A 21,844-nucleotide genomic window follows, 5' to 3' on the forward strand; every position below is an offset into this window, starting at 1 on the left:
GGCCTCCACTGCAGGTCTGAAATTTTCAGCCCCTGCAATAGTTATTGCTTCCACACGTGTGAGCAATTTCAGAGCTTCCAAGGCTTCCTTTGACCTTCGCTTGGGTTCCACCTTCTTTTAGGGGTAGTAGGTGACCTAATAGCAATGTTGCGAAAATCGCGATTTAATCATGATTCTTTGAAAAAATCGTGATTTTATCCCTAAAATGATTAATTCGGTGATTTTAATCGCAATTTTTTCGAAGAACAAAAAACTTGCGATCTTTACATTTGTATTTTTTCTATTTTTTAATTTTTTTTAAATAATTTTTTTGTATTTTTTCGTTTTGTCAATTTTTACCAATTTTATCCTGATTTTTACAATTTTTTCTTTTTCCGGACCCTTGCCGATTTAATCTCAATCATGATTATCACAACATTGCCTAATAGTCCTCCTTTCGACTTTCTTTCTGCAATTTCTTCAAGTTCAACCTTGCAGCTGCAAAACCCTAGCCTTCCTTTCGCACGTGTGAGAGAGAGAGAGAAATAACCCAAACAAATTGTCTTTCGTCCTTCTATCCTTCTTCGCTAGCCTTTCTTTTGCTTCTCCTTCGCTTAGATGATGAGAAGTGAGTGAATGTCCATAGGAGGTCGAGTTCCCTCCTATATATAGGGTTCCAAGGAGGAGGATATGCCCTAATGAGGCCGACTTCTTAGCTGCTAGGCCAACTTGGTCTTGGAGAGTATTTTGACACTTTTAAATACAAAAATAATTATTTTTACATGTTACAATGTGCCCAATGGGGTCTTCTTCATATGATAATGACTCTATTGAATTCTTGACACTAGGACAAAGCCTAGAAGCACTCAATGGGTGCTTAACCTCTAAATAAAAAAGACCTTGAGCATGAAACCTATGCTACAAAAATAACAAAAATATTTCTTCTTTCTTTTTACAATATACAAGAATCAAAAGTACATTTCATATTTATGAATACCAAACCTAGTTACACATTTCAACAACAAGTTTTGGTTAAGGAGGAAGATAGGAATAAAATAGCATTCATAATCCCTTGGGCAACTTTTGAGTATCTTCAAATGCCTTTTGGCTTGATGAATGCGGGTCCAACATTCCAGAGAGTAATGGACTATGCTTTCAAGGATCTAATTGGAAAAAGTATTGGATCATATTCGTCAGTTGAGACAAGATTTTGACATGTAAAAAATTCAAAATATCATTGAACCCTAAGAAATCAGTGTTTGGTGTAGATGAAGGGAAGTTGTTGGGACATGTCATATCTAAGCAAGGCACTAAAATTAATGCATCTAGAGTTGAAGCTATTCAAGAAATCCCCTTGCTTGAGTCAAAAAAGGTTGTTCAATCCTTCTTTGGAAAATAAATTTTGTCAAAAGGTTTATCCCCATTTTGTCAAGATAACGAAGCCTATTTCTAATTTGTTGAAGAATGATACAGAATTCAAGTTGGATGACCATTCGAGACATGCCTTCAAGTTAATCAAGAATGCTATAAGCTCAACACCAGTCTTAGTTAGCCCCAATTATTCAAAAGATTATCTAACCTTCTCATTTATGTCAAAATAAACGATAGTTGGTGCCTTACAATAGCATAATCAAGGATAATCAAGAACAAACAATAGCATTCATGAATCAAGCATTAAGGGATTCATAATTGAATTATAAGACAATGAAAAATCAAGCTTATGCCTTAGTGCAATCCTTAAAACATTTGCCACCTTATGTAGAATACTCAAAGATTATTGCATATGTCCCACATGTAGTTGTGAAAGATATCCTCACCCAACAAGATTGCCTTGGGACACGTGTGAAGTGGGTGTCTAGGATTCAATAATATACTTGGAAATCAAACCAACCAAATTGATTAAGGATCAAGGCCTTGATAGGTTGCTTGCAAAAGGGAATGAAAAAGCGTTAAGCATTAACTTGGTGAATGATTTGTCAAACAAATTGGAGAGCCATGAATGGCATAAGGGCACTATCTATTATTTGAAGAAACTAACATATCCTAATGCCTTTGAATTTGAAAGTCTCTAAGTATTATATTATCCAAGGTTGTCTTGATTAGAGAAAGCATTATGACCTTATTCATAGATGTGTCAATGATGAAAAGGCCAAAGGGTTAATGACAGATTTGCATAAGCAATTTTATAAGGGGCATCATGTTGCTAGAACTACCACTCATAAAATACTAAGGGTAGGGTACTATTGGGCCACCATCTTCCATGATGACCCTATCCTTATGAGATCCTGCCAAGAATGTCAGTTGTTTACTGGAAGACAACACTTAGCATCCCTTCGCCTGAAACCAATTAAGGTAGAGGTAGCAATTCAACAATGGAACTTTGATTTCATCGGTGAGTTTAAAGATAATTCTAGTAATGGGTTCAAATGGTTCCTCACAACCACTAATTACTTCACCAACCGGTAGAATTTATTCTGAGTAAAAGAGCAATTGATATTATGGTAAATGAGTTCTTAGAAGATGGAATTATCAAATAATTTGGTGTTGTTAATTTTTGGTGTGTTCTATGCTAGAGCAATTTATTTAAATTTTCACAGTTAGCAATCACATCAACATTAAAGTAAACTGCAGATAGAACATGAATATAAATTGCAGAAGACAAGCCAAGACAAGAGGACACAACATGTGGCGCTAGCCAGGGACAAACCCCACAATGTGGGGAAACCCTTGATCAATTCTTCCTTTATGTTCTTCAAAGTTCAGCAAAGAAAGTGAGAGAGATAGTAAATTTACAATAGAAGTCAACACTTTGACTTTTGATATCTACAGAGATCAGTTGAAGACATATTGCTTCAACTGATTCTTTAAGGTGACTTCTTCACCTATCATAATGTTGCATCTCGTCCATTTGCTGCACCATCATGCATCATCATGCTGCTCATGATCACTATGCTGCCCATACATCATGTTGTGCATGATCTCATACATCATGCTGCCCATGCATCATGTTGCCCATGATCTCATCTATCATGATGCTGCCCATGCTCATGCATCATTATGTTGCTCATGCTCATGATCTCATTCATCATGATGCTGCTCATGTCCATGCATCATTATGTTGTTGATGCTCATGATCTCATTCATCATGATGTTGCCCATGTCCATGATCTCATTCATCATCATGCTGCTCATACTCATGATCTCATACATCATTATTCCCATACATCATGCTGCCCTTGCTATCCTTCTGTATATCAGCCTTAGCTGCTTGCTATGGCTTGAAGCCTAGCAAAACAGCTAGGCTATAGTTCCAGAATCCTCCACGCAGTCCCATTATTTGCTGCGTATAGGGTTTGTTGTGTGAATCATGGTTGCGTATTAGATTTGAACAACGTATGATCCTATTGACTACGTACAAGAGGAGTCCATGACTGCGTATGGATATGACCAACGTATAAGTGTCCAACGTATCACTATCTATATGACTAGCGTTCTTCATAACCAGCGTATCACTGTCTATATGACCAGCGTTCTTCATAACCAGCGTATCATTGTCTATATGACAAGTGTTCTTCATAACCATGCTGGACTGCAGTCATGATTGAAGCAGATTAGGGCATCACATTATGTCTTCATTACTTACTGCGGCTGACAGCGTATTTATATTGCGTATATGACTGTGTGGTAAGGTATGACAGTGTATATGACTGTGTGGCCATGTTGTGCATGACAGCGTATATATATTGTTGCGTATATACTAGTATTTCCATCCACGCTGTGTTCCTTCCCTTATATCGTATGAATGTTTGTGCGTATATTGCTAGGGCATCATCCACGTATAAGCTAGGGCATCATCCAATGTATCTTCTTGCGTGTCTCTCCTTCACCAAAAACCCAAGACGTGGTGAGGAGGAGATCACATGAAGTGTGTGTCCCTAATGACTCCAAATCCTCTCTTATTTATACTAAAAACATAGAGGTTGAGTAGACACGTCGGTTGGGCTTCGGAGCCTACATAACATGCTAGCCGACTTAACAATTTGTCCATAACATAAATAAATTCATAACTTCATAAATACTTATCGGAATCGGATGATCTTTAGATCAATCCTACACCTCTCGATGAGAGGGATCCAATAAAAATATCAGTTGTCATAAATAAGATGACCCACATGGAGTTTGGCCCTAGTTGCCAATTTAACACTTCCTCTCAACTAGGGAGAACTCCATCCGCTGATCCATATGTCCGACTGTACTATCTCTACCATCAGTGCCCTGCACTGCTCTGCTCAGCTCTGTTGGCTCTGCTCAGCTCTGCTGGCTCAGCTCTGCTCTGCTCAGCTCTGCTTAGCTCTGCTGGCTCTACTCTGCTCTGCTCAACTTTGCTGGCTTCGCTCTGCTTTGCTCAGCTCTGCTAGCTCTGCTCAGCTCTGCTTAGCTCTGTTGGCTTTGCTCTGCTTAGCTCTGCTGAACTATGAAGAAGAAGAATTGACCGAGAATGTGTCATAAGTTATAACATTCTCCACTGACCCGAAGTCAGTCTCAGATTGTGTACCACTAGTCCCAGACCAATCCTCAACCGACCCGAAGTCAATGTCGTAGTAAGTACAACTCCTACCACTGGTCCCAGACCAGTACTCTACTGACTCAAAGTCAATCTCAGAGCATGTACTACTGGGCCCAAACCAATCTCAACCAACCTGAAGTCAGCGTCATAGTAGGTACAACTCCTACAACTAGTCCCAGACCAGTATCATTGATCCCAGATCAATGAAGGTCATCCTAGCATAGGGAGTACGGTAGATACAGCGATGCGTCCATCGGTACTACTATGGTCCCTATCCTCATTTCCCTGCTCATTGATCAAATGAGAGGTACTTCCCATGAGTCCCAGACTGCATGGGTAGGATACCTCGACAGGAGAACTTAATCAATCCTGTCCTCACAAGAGAACTAATCATCTTGCTACACAATCGCCAGGGAGAACACATCATCCAGGCCTCACAAGAGAGTTAATCATCCTGCTACATAGTCGTCATGGAGAACACATCATCCAAACCTCACAGGAGAACTAATCATCCTGCTACACAGGAGAGCGAATCATCCTGTCGCACAAGAGAGCGAATCATCCTGTCCCACAAGAGAGCGAATCATCTTGTTCCACAAGAGAGCGAATCATCTTGTTCACAGGAGAGCGAATCATCCTGTCCCACAAGAGAGCGAATCATCTTGTCCCACAAGAGAGCGAATCATCTTGTTCCATAGGAGAGCGAATCATCCTGTCCACAGGAGAGCGAATCATCCTGTCCCACAAGAGAGCGAATCATCTTGTCCCAGTGCGCACCACCAAGGGAGGGTGAGTCACCCTGTGGTCGTATGTTGCTCCAGTAAGAACCGCAAGCCCCCAGAGCTCAATGTATGCAACATGCAAGACCCTTTTACAAGGGTCTCTCGACGACTCCAAGTCGTTCGGGAAAATCACAAATTTGATCTTTCCTCGGGGCTCTGACAAAGTGTAGCGACCTGTACATCATCTCAGTGCGATGGAGCCTCCTTGCTCATCAACTTACCATATCCCAGATAAGGCAGTGTTTGATGTCTATCTGCTGGAGCAATCATTGAATACGGGATTCCTCAATAATCGAATCCCACCTCTAGTTGTCACAGAGAATCACAGTGGTATTCATCATGTGTACTCACTGAAGAGTTTCCACAACCAGGCAACTTCATACGAGGTCATACTTGTAGCTATGTATCCAGTCTCAGCGGTACTTATAACAACCGACTTCTGCGTCCTGCTCATCCATGATATCGAAGTAGAATCCAAAGAGAGCCAGCACTGAAAAGTGCTCTAGTGATCCTCCACACTGCCTACCCAGTCAGCATTCGAATAATCATGCAGTTTTCATATTTCCAGCAGTGTATCTCAATCCATGAGAGATTGTGCCCCGAAGATATCTCAGAAGATTCTTGGCACCAATCTAGTAAGGCTCAACCAAATATGAGCTCACCATGCTAACTGCAAAACATATGTCCGGACGGAAGTTCACCAAGAACATCAACGCGAATGAGTTTATGAGACTCAGAGGCATTTCCCAAATCTGGTCCGACATCACTACCATATAACTTCTGAAAGTTGAGATCCTTGAGGTAGTCACAAGTTTGCAGTTTATCATTCTACATCCGGAATCCAACTCCCTTGTACTTCTGCAAGTGAGAGGGTCTGCACCTGTTTGAATTAGGTTGTCCTCAGAGGGTGGTTGGTATGAGAGGTCTATCATCCACAACCTTTGGATGGTTTGGATCGGTTTCACTCCTAGTGAATCTCAGCTTCATCAGACAGCTATCGATCCTCTCATACTACGCCCGGGGTGTTTTGCTTCAAGCCATAGAGGGCTTTCTTCCACCTGCATATGTGAGATTCCTGATTATCAATCTCAAACCCCTCGGGTTGTTCGCCATCACAGACCTCCAGTGTTGTGTCAATGGACATGGTTCCCAGTGGACTTCCTGCAACTTGATACAACCCTGAACTTAAAAACATCTTTGAAAAATTGTTTTCAAACACGTACCTTTCCATCGATGAGTGCCACCCAATAACCTTAGACTTTCATTGTTGAAATGGACATCAGGTTCTTCTTGCGATCAGGTACATAAAAGAGTTTTGGTAAATGAATCGAGTTACCCGCATTCAATTGAGGGGTAACATTCCCTACTCCCTTTCCGGGATAGGTGGCATCGGCTCCAAGTATAATTCCACGATTGTTTCCATCTCTACCAAATTAGAGAGTGCACCCATCTATCTGATGAAGTGCCTTGAGGCACTATAATCAATAAACTAGATTCCCAAAGAATCTGAAGGAGAGGGCCAATACAGGATAACACTTCTTTATCTTATCAGAAACAACATTTGATTCTTCATACTTGGGGTTCCTTGCTTTCTTTGAAGAGTCGACCATTTCTCCTTGATGAACTATATTACCTGTCATTCCCTTGACCCTAGAATGATTTGTCTATCTTCATCAAGAGAAGTGTCTCTGCCATTCAGACACTCCTTCGCATAATGGCTGAACTTATTGTAACCAAGGCATATGCCTTTCCTTCCACCCTTAGATCCAAACTACCCAATGAAGTGATCTTTAGGTAGGCCATCAGAACCTTCCGCTGCGCCATTCTGATAACATTCTCTGCTTCGACTTCACCCTGGGTGAATTATGAGGAACCCATTGATCCTTTTGTCTTATCCCAACTGTTATCGATGATTGCTCTTTCCCTCTCGCTTGGGCATTGTCTTTACCTCACCTCTGATACCATGTTAATTTTTGGTATGTTCTATGATAGAGCAATTTATTTAAATTTTCACAGTTAGCAATCACATCAGCATTAAAGTAAACTGCAGATAGAACATGAATATAAATTGCAAAAGACAAGCCAAGAGAAGAGGACACAAGATGTGGCGCTAGCCAAGGACAAACCCCACAATGTGGGGAAACCCTTGATCAATTCTTCTTTTATGTTCTTCAAAGTTCAACAGAGAAAGTGAGAGAAATAGTACATTTACAATAGAAGTCAACACTTTGACTTTTGATATCTACAGAGATCAGTTGAAGACATATTACTTCAACTAATTCTCTAAGGTGACTTCTTCACCTATCATAGTGTTGCATCTCGTCCATTTGCTGCACCATCATGCATCATCACACTGCTCATGATCACTACGCTGCCCATACATCATGTTGTCCATGATCTCATACATCATGTTGCCCATGATCTCATCTATCATGATGTTGCCCATGCTCATGTATCATTATGTTGTTCATGCTCATGATCTCATTCATCATGATGTTGCCCATGTCCATGCATCATTATGCTACTCATGCTCATGATCTATTCATCATGATGTTGCCCATGTCCATGATCTCATTCATCATCATGCTGCTCATACTCATGATCTCATACATCATTATTCCCATACATCATGTTGCCCTTGCTATCCTTCTGTATATCAGCCTTAGCTGCTTGCTATGGCTTGCAGCCTAGCAAAGCAGCTAGGCTATAGTTCCAAATCCTCCACGCAATCCCATTATTTGTTGCATATAGGGTTTGTTGTGTGAATAAGGGTTGCATATTAGATTTGAACAGCGTATGATCCTGTTGACTGCGTATAAGAGGAGTCCATGACTGTGTATGGATATGACCAGCGTATAAGTGTCCAGCGTATCACTATCTATATGACCAGCGTTCTTCATAACCAGTGTATCACTGTCTATATGACCAGCGTTCTTCATAACCATGCTGGACTGCAGTTATGACTGAAGCAGATTAGGGCATCACGTTATGTCTTCATTACTTACTACAGCTGACAGCGTATTTATATTGCATATATGACTGCGTGGTAAGGTATGACAGCGTATATATATCTATATATATATATATATATATATATATATATATATATATGACTGTGTGGCCATGCTGTGCATGACAGCGTATATATATTGTTGCGTATATACTAGTATTTCCATCCACGTTGTGTTCCTTCCCTTATATCGTATGAATGTTTGTGCGTATATTGCTAGGGCATCATCCAATGTATCTTCTTGTGTGTCTCTCCTTCACCAAAAACCCAAGACGTGGTGAGGAGGAGATCACATGAAGTGTGTGTCACTAATGACTCCAAATCCTCTCTTATTTATACTAAAAATTTCGAGGTTGAATAGACACGTCAGTTGGGCTTTGGAGCCTACATAAGATGCTGGCCGACTTAACAATTTGTCCATAACATAAATAAATTCATAACTTCATAAATACTTATTGGAATCGGATGATCTTTAGATCAATCCTACACCTCTCGATGAGAGGGATCTAATAAAAATATCAACTGTCATAAATAAGATGACCCACATGGAGTTTGGCCCTCGTTGCCAATTTAACAGGTGTCCCTTCTAAAATCATTACAAACAATGCCAAGGCATTCAACTCAGCCAACTTTTCTTCATTTTGTTTCAATTATGGCATTGTCCTATCTCACTTATCTAATTACTACCCCAAGGGAATGGCCTTGCAGAATCAATTAATAAAAATCTAATGGCCATTATCAAGAAAATAGCGAGGGATAATAAGAAGCGCTAGGATAGCAAAATTAAGTTTGCTCTTGGCAAGACAAAGAGAGTTCCAACCAAGTGATTTGGTCTAAAATTTGGGATAAACATAGGGAAAAACTAGAGAAACATGGAAAATTTCACTCATTATGGAACATACCAAGTAGAGAATGTAGTTGGGACCAATTCTTTCCACCTAAGTCATTTGGACAATGAAAAGTTACCATTGTTTGTGAATTCCTAGCTCCTAAAACCTAGTTGGACCAGCTAAGAAGACCTTATTCATCATATATGACTTTGAGGGTGATTACATGACACTTCCCCTCCCCTTTGCCACAAGTTATTCATCCTAGTATTAGTTTGTTACCCCTTTTACCTATCTTTAACTTAGAGATCTACGAAATACATTTTGTCATAGGTTTAAACATTACAAGGGGTGAATGTGCCCTCCCATGGTAAGACTTAGGCAAATTACAAAATTAACTTTTATTTCAACCTTACTAAAAGAAAACACTTGGTGTGCATCACATATTGACTTGTAAAGGGGCTACACCCACCACTTTGAGTGGGTGCCCTAAATAGAAAAACATGTACCATGCCTCAAGACCTGTTACACAGGGATCTATACGTTTTGCCCTCATATCTATGTTCTTGATTGGGATATATGTCACTGCCTTAGGATCCGTGACCATGCATCAAGCGATGACAAGGATGCCACATGGATCATTTCAATGGGGTGCCTTTGCTTACTTGATCAAATTATTCCACATATGCAACTTGTCTTCCTCACATACACCACACATGGGAGTTAGTCAAGGCAGTCGGGGACTTGGACCAGGTTGTTACAAGCTTGGACCAAGTGGTTACAACTTATGGACTAGATTATTGCAATTGGTTACAATTGGTTGAGTAGGTTACAGCCTTTATGGGGCACTGCACACTTCATGAGGAACCCATTCTTGGTCACATGTGCCACACTTATGAGAAACACACTTTTAGTTGTTGACCATCCTTCATGTGTTATGGTTTGGAGCAATTATTCCACATATGCACCTTGTCTTCCTCACATAGACCATACATGGGAGTTAGTTGAGACAGTCGGAGACTTGGACCAAGTTGTTACAAGCTTGGAGCAAGTGGTTACAGCTTATGGACCAGATCATTGCAATTGGTTACAATTGGTTGAGTTGGTCGCAAGCTTTATGGAGCACTACACACTTCATGAAGAACCCATTCTTGGTCACATGTGCCACACTTATGAGAAATACACTTTTAGTTGTTGACCATTCTTCATGTGTTATGGTTTGGAGCCTTACTTCATGGGAGCACTCCATCTTCCAATCACTAGTTAACAAGATCATGGGATATTTGTATCTTCTTATGAGTACATTCACATGCTTTGATGGGTGCGCACCTCTTCCAGGACATTCTTGGACCACACATGTGGATTTTTGGGTCAGCTTTGTATTATCTTGAGGGCGCCATTATTGTGGTGAGAAGGTTGTAGCTACTTGGGAATTTTCCCATGGTTTTAAACCCACTGTTTATTGTACCTATGGTTTTAGCACCTTGTATTGTATTTTTTTAGAAGGGTGCCTCTACTATATAAAGAAGATTAAGCTCTCATTCGTAGCTTAGAGTTGGGGAGAATAAAGAAACTATTTGGCCCATTTCTTACTCGTGCTTTTTGGACTTGCCTAACTTTCCTTGAGTATTGTTTGAGAGGGATCTAGCAAAAAAGATTGTTTGTGACAAGTAAAAAATGGTTGATGAAGTTGGCAAGGAACTACAGGAGGAGTAGGTTGGTACAAGTAGAAGACCTTCATTAGGTATGAATGCTTCATAGTCTTTAGTCTTTTTACACTTCAACTAAACTATTGAGATAGCAAGGCTTGATTTTCCTTCCAACTCCTATTTTGAAATGGGGTAAAGTCTATCCTTGGCCACTCGAGGAGCTAGTAAATCCACTCTTATCACCATTCAAATCTTGGAACTTCCAATATCTCTTTGGGGAGGTTCTTAGGCACACCCTAGGGTTGCCTAAAGTCCCAAGATCTACTCCAAACCAAGCCTCAAGGAGAGATGCTTGGACCCCAATAGCTCAATAGGATAGGCACTGATCAATTTTTTTTCCTTTCCCTCATTTAAAATTCAGTTATGTTTTCTTCCCTTCATTTCCAATAGCTAAGGGTTTGTTTTAAATTGTTGAAATTTTGATGTTCTATGCTGCAACAATTTCTTATTCCAAAAAATTTGTCTTCTGGAATATTAATTAAGCAATTGCAGATAGAACATACACCATATAAACCATATGCAAAATAGAAGACAGCCAAGAACACAAGTAGACACAAAGAATTTAGGTCCAATGACCAGGGCAAAACCCACGAGGGGAAAATCCAACCAGATTCTTCTTCTATTATAAATCAAATGTTCAACAAAGATACAAAGTACAATGAGAGATCAAGAGAATGAGTAAGTTCACCCAATTTTGAACAAGTCGTAGCATGAAGATCACTGGTAGCAGATGCACACACTGAATCAACCTTCCCTTCAATTGAATCAACAACAAAACACTGAAGCATTGAATCAACCTTGCTCACCAAGTTCTGCTCTTACTCTCCAAGTCTCTCTCTCACAATCTTCTTCAACTCTCTCCAACTCTCTCTCAAGTTCGAATTCTTATTTCACAATACACAAGTAGTGAGGGGAGAAAGAATGAGGCACATATATATATATAGAAGGAGCAATGAATCCATGCCATAAAGCAGGAGTAACTCGCATGCCAAGAGGGAGAGTATCATATGCCCATTTAGGAAATGGGCATAAGGAGGTACACATGCCTTTGTAACTTATGCTTTTAAGAGAGAGTGTAACATATGCATTAAAGAGTGCATAAGAGGAATCTTTTATGACATGCTTTAATGAGAGCATAAGAGAGTGTAAGAGGAATATTTTATGACAAGCTTTTATTGAGTGTAAGAGAGTGTAAGAGCATTAATGAGAGTGTAAGAGGAATATGCCATGCCAATAATGAGAGTGTAAAAGAACATTATTGAGAGCCATGATTGAGTGACTTGAAATTTATTTTTAATAGTAATAGTATCATAAGAATAAAAATATAATATTGATGATTAAGTTGAAATTGAACTATTAGGATTGATTGATGATCAAAAGGGATTTTCCATCAACAATACTTAATTACCAGTTGATGCAAGCTAAGTCACCGCATTCGTGTTCATGTTTGAGTTCGAGAACCTTGAAATTCGAATAAAGTTCGGCACCTAAAATTTTGCTGATAAAATTCGGCATAAAATTCGACATATAAAATTTGAAATATTATATACAATTTAAGTTCAAGCAGGTTGAAAAACACATTTAGCCACAATTCTTCACAAATAAATCATGTAGATCACCCCATAAAAAGCAAAAAAGTCACCATTAACTTTCACTAAATCCATACAGACAATTACAAATTATTTTGTCAGTGATACATCACAATGGAATTATATGATGATTAATAGAACTATAAATTGACAAAAAATAATTGTTGTTTTAGTTAGTGAATTCTATTAATTGAACTGGACAAAAATTCATTATTCATCCTGATGATTCAACCCTCTCGATGGGTTGGTTGACAGAAACATTACTTGAAGAAGATTGATTATTGTTCCCATTAGAAAAGTCTGTCAATCGAATCAAAAACCTTTCTCATTTTTTCAATGATTCCAAATGCCCCAATAGCCCTGTGTTCTAGTTATCCAACTTCCCGGTGGCTCGTTATCCAAGTCCCAAAGGCCGGAGTATCTCACCAGTTGGTGGTGGAGTGAGCGAGTGTGACTGTGAGTAAGGTAGATTTTCGCGTGGCGCCAAGTTTTAGCCTCAAATTCATTAGGGTTACCAAACTTACCATTTTAATTTTTTTTTTAATTATAAACGATGGAAAAATGTTGAACCACAAAACCCTAAAATGAACTTCAACGAATTTTTGGCGAATTTCATCGAATTTGTTCGTGTTTGTGTTCGGCATAATGTTCGTGTTCGTGTTCAGCATAAAGTTCGTGTTTGTGTTCAGCATAAAGTTTGACTAACAGAAACGAATTTGTTCAAATTGTTTTGACGTTTGGTGAATTTCGAATTCAAAGGATTAAATTTGCCGAACCCGGTGACTTAGGATGCAAGGTGATTTACTATTTTTGGAAAGTCATACTTGATACTTTCTATTTTTAGACTTTCTACTTTAGACTTTCTATTTTTAGAAATTCATCCCTGAGCTACCAAATTTTCACCATAAATCACTAAATCTAGGGTGTTTATCTGTTTCAAGTCTTCAGCAGCAAGTTTTAAATCTATTTGACTTGACTTTGTTTGCAAAACATCACTTTAGCAAGCCTGCATCACTATATATTTTGTAATTTTTTGATATAATGGTTTAAATGTTGAAATTTCTCTAATGATTCTGAGTTACTTCATCAATAATAGAGCTGGAAATTCATATTTCAGCAGGGTTAAAGTTAGAGTTTGAGCTATTTTCATATGACATGTGGGAACAATCCATGTGAAATCTGGCCATACATAATTTATATCTCATATATACAGTATACTCCCTTCGACACACTTTAAATCCACCTAGGAACCAAATCAACACACTTAAGATTCAAAAGTCCTACTCATAAGTGCTGACATCTCATCCTGAGTTTGTTAGTGAGAATAGTCGCCTGCAGATTCTGACATGATCATTTGCTAGTGGGGCAACCTGATAAACAAGCGTTGTAGGTGGTGAAACAACCTGCTAAAAGGAGGAAAATTATCTGTTATTTGAGGTATTGGCATCAGTTTATAGACCTGATGGTTTAATTACAGAGTACAGAATTTCAAGCAATGTCCTACCATCCACTTGCTTGACACATGCATCTTTGTTTCAGGTAATGAGGCTCGGATCTGAGGTAAGTATACAACAATATTACATCAATTCCTCTCCTACACCTAGGTATTTCCAAACACATAGACAAAACCTTAAGTAAGAAAAATGTGAATGGTAAAAACTCTGATTGTTTTCACTTTACTAGTCACTAAATACTCTGAGTTGCAACAGATTTAAGGGTTATCACTTCAAATAATTGGCTCAGTATTAGGGTAACGAACATCCCTTTGAGCAGAATGCCTTACTCCCTGAATCTGACATTTTCTCCTCAAAATGGTATGTGGTTCCTGATGAATCTGATGTAAGAAATTTATAATATATTGAACATTCCCATAGATCTGAAGTAAGGACTTATCTAATCTCACAGAGTGCAATATCTAAACCAGTTTCCATTTATTAAAAACAAAAAATACAAACCAAAGTCTCTTTGAGCTGGACGTCTTGCTCCATGAACCTGACGTCTCAGCTCAAGGTTGTCGGAAGGTTGCTGGTAATTTATGCTCACAGTCGAGACTGCTCAATAATTTCATTCTTTAAGTTGCTTATGGTGAAATTCTGTTGATGTTTTTCTCTTGTCATACATCCATTGTTCATTTCCAAGTGATTTTCATATCTCTTAAGCATTCGGATGATTGAATGATAAGCATGTTAAATTTGTCCAACAAATGCCACTCACTACAACAACTTCATTGACATTTTGGGGTAAAATTTACTGATAATCTGCATGACTGATTTGTTCTTTGAAATAGAAGGAATAGACTTGACACACCCACACTTATACTCTGGATATTTGAATTTTGCACATAAGCTGGAACATCTCGTCACTAGCAATTCATGCTTCCATATAAGTAATCTTGAACTCCGGTTATATGAAAATTTCGGATCGGGTTTTCCTTTAGAGTTTGCAATAAAGTTTTACTTTTCTTATTGTTCACTATTAAATGTTTGGTCTGCAAAATCCTCACTATCATATTAAATTTCGTGCATTTATCATTTCGCTTGAATGCTAGTAGTTTATTGTTGCACTGAATGTCCTAAAACACTGTGGGTCTTTGAATTTCATGATTAAACATTGGATTGTACAAACCATGATGATGGATCTTTGATACTCTGAAATCTTCTATGTTACAGCACTGTATTTTAACATTTCAACAACTCTACACTCATTATATTGCTGTTAAGTGTGAGTTAATTAACACGTTAATGCAGTAACTCGTGGACATGCCTAGCACCTACACATGGTACTGTGGGAAAGAACCATAACTCTGCTTCTACAGCATATGGATGACATAAGATTCTGGTTTAATAAACTCGGTCCATAATCTATGGTACCAGTGCTCATTTGAAAGATTTGATTTTGCTACCTTATCGTTCATCGTCAATAGCAGCATTAATCGATTATGTATTACCTTGGCATTTCATAACGAACTCTCAAATCTGAATAAAGTGCATGGTTGACATGATTTTATGATTTCTGAGTACGACTCTGAGTGAACATTTCTCTAAATGCACCTTTGAGCTTGTCATTCGCACCTGCTTAAGTTTTATTTTAAGTCAACTCGAGTTGAGAAATATCATTTTAAACTCAATGGTTGTAGATTTGATCATAGGGATCCCCTTAAAGTTAAGTGTAGTTAGGAAGCCCTTTCTTAACCTTAAGGAGAAAGGCGAGGCCATCCAGGTGATCGTGGGTGATTTGTCCATAGTTGCTTTTTAAGCTCTTCCACTGGGTTAGAAATTTTCCTATGGAGGAGAATTCAAACAGTAACAGTACTGCACGAGACATTAGGACACATCATCAAAATGTTTATTAAATTTGGGCGAAAACGAAGAGCTACAGGGGAAATAAAGTATTCATACCTGCAATACGCCATAAATAACGAGAGTGGTCATGATCCCAACCACTGAAACCGCCATTTTTGAAGTTTTATGGTCGAATATGGTCATGCCCTCTGGACTTGCCATCGCCAACCTGCTATCACTATTGATATTCTTTTATTCCAGGTTTACGTTCCAGAGAGAAATATATACATATTTCAAATTTTCCTCTGAAACCCTCGTTCTATCATTCGCGCAATTTTCTCCCTTCTCGGGCAATCGAGATTCGAACACAGCATCTTATTATTATTTATATTTTAATTCGGAGAAGGAGGGCGAGTGCATGATGAACGTCCGCAGGAATTTTTTTTGAGCAACTCCAGATTTAACTTCATTTTGCTTAAATCTCTCCCTTAGAAGCGATCTCTTCGCTATTTTCTAACATTCCAACGACATTGAATTGTCGTTTGAGTAGGATGAGGTGGAACATTGAATTGTCGTTTGAGTAGGATGAGGTGGAAGTGTAAGGTGGTACACAATATGGCTATTCACTTGGGCCCGGAAACCGTTATTCTCCTCTTTTAGTTGTGATTTTGCAATAGTTTTAATTTTTCACTCATATTTTTATGGAGTTTTGTTAAAAGTGTTTATATTTTTAATATATAATTTTTTAAATTAACATATATTTTTGGAATGTAAAAATATTTCTAACATTTTAAATCATTTTTGTATTTATTATTTAAATTTTTTAAAATTTTGAGTGGACATTTTATTTATTATGGTTACACTTGAAATGTTTATTTAAAATATTGGAAATATTAATTTGTTTTTAAACTCCACAAGGTTAGTATATTTGTTTATTAATTTAATTTATTTGAAAAATAATTAGCTTAGATGTATTTAGATTCTCGGTTTATCAAGCGGATCAAATAAAGGGAGTAAATATCTTGAGGTGTAAATCTCTTTGAGAGTGAAAAGAGATTTGGTCTTTCTCAACCCTTAGTAGAGCCGGAGTTAAAATGGATCCAGGTAGGCAAGTAGGATATATATAGAGAGAGAGAGGGGGGGAAGGGGGGAGTGGGGGGGCGAGGGGATGCGGGTAGCTCGGTTTGTCAACTTCTCATCATTAAATGGTTGAGCCAACAAGAAGTGATCCTTTCGGGTAAATCTGCCTAATACAAATATTTTGTAGACATAGCAGTCATCGATCTTGTAAAATACCATTGGCAAAACTATGGGTTGTCGAAACCTAGAACCCAAAAACCGCCAACTGTAAATTGACTCTTATAGAATACCCTTGGCAAAACCATGGGTTGTCGAAACCTGGAGCCCAAAAACCACATTTTGTGGATGTAGCAGTCATCGATCTTGTAAAATACCATTGGCAGAACCATGGGTTGTCGAACCCTAGAGCCCAAAAACCGCCGACTATAAATTGGCTCTTGTAGAATACCATTAGCAAAACCATGGGTTGTCGAAACCTGGAGCCCAAAAACTGGCAACTATAAATTGACTACTTTACCTCAATTTTATTGCGCCAAGAGGCGCTCTACAGCTCGGTATAAGGTAGATGTGTAAATGTAATGTAAGTATGTAAACGATTTTAAATGTAGGCTTAATTGAAAAATAAAAAATCTCTTTGAGAGTGAAAAGAGATTTGGTCTCTCTCAACCCTTAGTAGATCCAGAGTTAAAATGGATCTAGGCAAGTAGGATATATATATATATATATATATATATAGAGAGAGAGAGAGAGGGGCGAGGGGGTGGGGGGGTTTGTTAGCTCAGTTTGTCGACTTCTCAACATTAAAGCACCTATGTTATTGAGAGGTCACAGATTCAATTATCTCGACACTCTCGGGGTTAGGCTCCATGGTTGAGCCAACAAGAAGTGATCCTTTCGGGTAGATCTGCCTAATACAAATATTTTGTGGACGTAGCAGTCATTGATCTTATAAAATACCATTAGCAAAACCATGGGTTGTCGAAACCTAGAGCCCAAAAACCGCATTTTGTGGATGTAGCAGTCATCAATCTTGTAAAATACCATTGGCAAAACCATGGGTTGTCGAAACCTAAAGCCCAAAAACTGCCAACTGTAAATTGACTCTTGTAGAATGCCATTGGCAAAACCATGGGTTGTCAAAACCTAGAGCCCAAAAACCGCCAACTGTAAATTGACTCTTATAGAATACCTTTTGCAAAACCATGGGTTGTCGAAACCTGCAGCCCAAAAACCGCATTTTGTGGATTTAGCAGTAATCTATCTTGTAAAATACCATTGGAACCATGGGTTGTCGAAACCTAGAGCCCAAAAACTGCCAACTATAAATTGACTCTTATAGAATACCATTGACAAAGCCATGGGTTGTTGAAACTTGAAGCCCAAAAACCGCCAACTGTAAATTGACTACGTTACCTCAATTTTATTGCGCCAAGAGGCACTCTACAGTTCGCTATAAGGTAGATGTGTAAATTTAATGTAAGTATGTAGACAATTTTGTCATATGAGCCTTCATGCGTTTAACGCATCACGTGAAAAAAAAATGGGGCCGAGGGTTGTTTCCTTCCGTTCTTCTTCCTCTATCTTTTTCTGCTCTCGTTCTTCCAATAAAAAATAAAAAATAAATAATAATAATTAATTTGTTATATTTTGATTTAGTTATTAACTTGTGAATAGGTTTCATTAAAATACCATGGCTCGTCAATACCACATGCCCAAAAACCATAACTTATTTCACAACCAAAATATTTTATAACAATATGACAAGATTATTAACCATGGATATTCACCCCCACTTTACTGTGGATATTATTAACTTGTAAAAACTAGGCTTTGTTACAATACAATAGGTCAATACGATGGCTTAGCAATACCAAAAAACATAACTTATTTCATAATCAAAATATTTTATAACAATATGGAAATATTGTTAACCATGGATATTCACCCTCACTTTACCATGGATATTATGAACTCCTAAATATGCTTTGCTACAATATCATGGCTTATCGAATGCCCAAAAAACATAACTTATTTCACAATCAAAATATTTTATAACAATATGACAAGATTCTTAACCATGGATATTCACCCCCACTTTGTCATTGATATTATGAACTTGTGAATAGGCTTTGTTACAATACCATGGGCTAATACCATGGCTTATCAATACCACATGCCAAAATCATAACTTATTTCACAATCAAAATATTTTATAAAAATATGACATGATTCTTAACTATGGATATTCACCCTCACTTTATTGTGGATATTATTAACTTGTAAATAGGCTTTGTTACAATACCATGGCTTATCAATACCACATGTTCAAAAACTGTGATTTATTTCACAATAAAAATATTTTATTTTAATTTAATTTTGTAACATTTTTTTAATTGAAGCTAAAAGGGAAAATGTTATAATTACTTTTGAGATATATCTAAATCCTCTAAGGACTACTAAAAATATTCCTATAGAAATTAAATTAAGGTTTTATATTTAAAGTTGTGAAATGTATATAATATAAAGAGTATTATTAAGAACCAACATAGATCCATCTTAACTAAGGATCCAAGCGACAAGAGCAAGCAAAGTGACTAACAATAATAGAGGAAATGTAGTGCATGGTTTTTTTAAGTATTTCATTATTGTATTTTCTTTAACATGATTGATCCAAAATAAAGGTTTAACATTCTACAATCAATTGAGTTTTTTTATTTAGATACTTTCTTAAACACAATACAATGGGATCAAATATAAGAGAGGGGGGCGCGGGGGAGGAGAGGGAAGGAGGTAGTGACAAACCTGGAGAACGAAGATATAGAGAGTGATGGGGGGTGAGGGGTAGAGGGAAGTGGGAGAGAGGAAGGAAGAGGGAGGGAGAGAGAGGGGAAAGAAAAAAGACATAGATGGATAGAGGTGGAGAGAGAGAGGGAGTGACAAGAGAAAGATGGAGAGAGAGTGATGGAGAGAGGAGAGGAGGGAGAGAGATAGGGCGAGAAGGGTAAGAGAGAGAGAGAGAGGGATGGAGGGGAGAGGGAGGAAGATAGTGACAAAGTTGGAGGGAAGAGAGAGAAAGAAAGATGGAGGGGAGAGAAAGGGGGAGAGAGAGGAAGGAAGAGAGAAGGGACTCAAGAGAGAGAAGGAAAGAGAGATGGGGTTGTAGGGGGAGAGAGAGGGAAGGAAGAAAAAATACATAGAGGGAAAAAGGTGGAGAGAGAGAGAGGGAGTGACAAAGGAGCGGTGGAGAGAGAGTGAGGAAGAGAGGAGAGCAGGGGCCAAGAGAGAGAAAAGGAGAGAAGGGGGGGAGAGAGAGAGAGATATAGATATGGAGAGAGTATGTGCGTATGTTTAGGGGGTGACATGGATAGAGGGAATACGAAAAATGCACATGGATACAAATATAGATATTATATAGTATTATATAACCAACCTAGATCTATCTTAGTTTTGGATCTATCAAGCGCTAAGAGGGATCAAATCTCTCGAGGTGCTAACCTTTCCTCAAGTTTTGTACTCAAAAAAGAGGTTTGCACCTCAAGAGATTGGATCCCTCTCGACACTTAATAAATCCGAAGTGAAGATGGATCTAGGCTGGTTTTAACTATTAATTTTATTCTTTTTGTTTATTCTTTTTAATTATTATTATTTATGTAATTTTATGAGGTTAAAATGTTTATATAGCAGAACAAAACACATTACAAAATCTCTTTCATACTTGTCTAAAGAGTGCCTCTCAAAAATAAAATTATATTTTTATTGGTTAAATGTGATTTATTTTGAAAACAAAAATATATTTTTTATTTTGTAATTTTAATGTTTGTTTGTTTCATTGCCTTATGTTATTAAATTGGCCTTGAGTATGACCATATTTGTAAGAGTCAAATTTTCCATGTAAAATAAAAATAAAAAATAAAAAAATTAAATTAATTTGATTGGACTCCATGCACTCTCTCTATGGTTATTTGGTGGACCACAATTAAGAATTTGTTTAAAACTTACATCTTGAATATGTCATGCATTGACTAATTCCATTGTCAATTCACATCATGGGATGATGTTTGTGTTAATTAACTCTTGCAAACCCAATTAACATTAATTCAAAGCCAAGTGGATTTGGAATGCAGCTCGTGCAACTAAAGTAATTAGCCTCACATGGTTATTCTTTCTTTTAAGGGCTTTGATTCCATGTTTTCTTCCTCAATGGTAATTTTTCTAAATGGCTTTTCCTTCTCCATTGGATTTGTTCCTTGTATGGTTGTGGCTCATTTCGCTTCAACAACACTGTCCTCTTCTAGTATGCCTAGTACTCATGTGAAACTAGCCTTGGGCAATCCATGGAAGCCAGTATGGACAGTGGATACAAATATAGTCTTCTTTCTTCAAATAGTAATTTTGGTAAAGCTTATTTCGATGACATGGTGAAGAATTCCTTGTGTTCTTCTCATATTTTGGTTAAGGAGACTCCTACCATATAGTGAAGGATGTTATAGTTTGGGCAGCCTTCCACAGTGCCAATGGTTTTGTTTGTTATTTATATGAACTCTAGCCTCATTTAGTATATTTGCAAAAATAGATTTTGAGCTCTCAGAAACCTTCATTAAAAGAAAAGGCTTTTATTTATCCCTATGCAAAGGGTTTCCTCATTATTCAGTGTCATATTTTTTTCACTAAAAAAACACTACTTAAATTTCCTTAATGATAAATAATGTTGAGGCGACTGATAGGTCTAATCATGATGTAATTATCCATTAAAAGAACTAACTCCCACCATATCCTTCAATGAGCTATGGAGGCCTTAAAAAGGCTCATTTCCTGTCTACCAAAAACAACAACATAAATGCCTGTAATGTTTTTCATACATAAAAGACTATCTTTTACAAAGCTACATGATTCAAACATTCAAAAGGACATAAAACTTATTAAGACTAAAATTGGATGACCACTTTCTCTAAAGCACGATCACCCAAAAATTCAACAAGCTCCATATAGCTCGATTAAAACTTCAATGCCTCCTTAGAGA

General features: G+C 37.8%; 1 protein-coding gene across 1 annotated transcript in view; it reads right to left on the bottom strand.

Moving 5' to 3' along the window:
- LOC149251355 (UDP-galactose/UDP-glucose transporter 5B-like) overlaps positions 1 to 16,309 on the bottom strand; it is a 245,376-nt gene extending 229,067 nt beyond the window's left edge. The window contains exon 1 of the mRNA XM_089459369.1: positions 15,862 to 16,309. Within this exon, the coding sequence (XP_089315495.1) occupies positions 15,862 to 15,966 (105 nt within the window). The 5' untranslated portion in view covers positions 15,967 to 16,309. The remainder of the gene's footprint in view (positions 1 to 15,861) is intronic.
- Positions 16,310 to 21,844: the final 5,535 nt, after the last annotated feature.

Source organism: Pinus tabuliformis, chromosome 7 (genome assembly GCF_031772625.1).
Source record: "Pinus tabuliformis cultivar Carrire ecotype Pingquan chromosome 7, CPIR1, whole genome shotgun sequence".
In the NCBI taxonomy this organism is placed as follows: Eukaryota; Viridiplantae; Streptophyta; class Pinopsida; order Pinales; family Pinaceae; genus Pinus; species Pinus tabuliformis.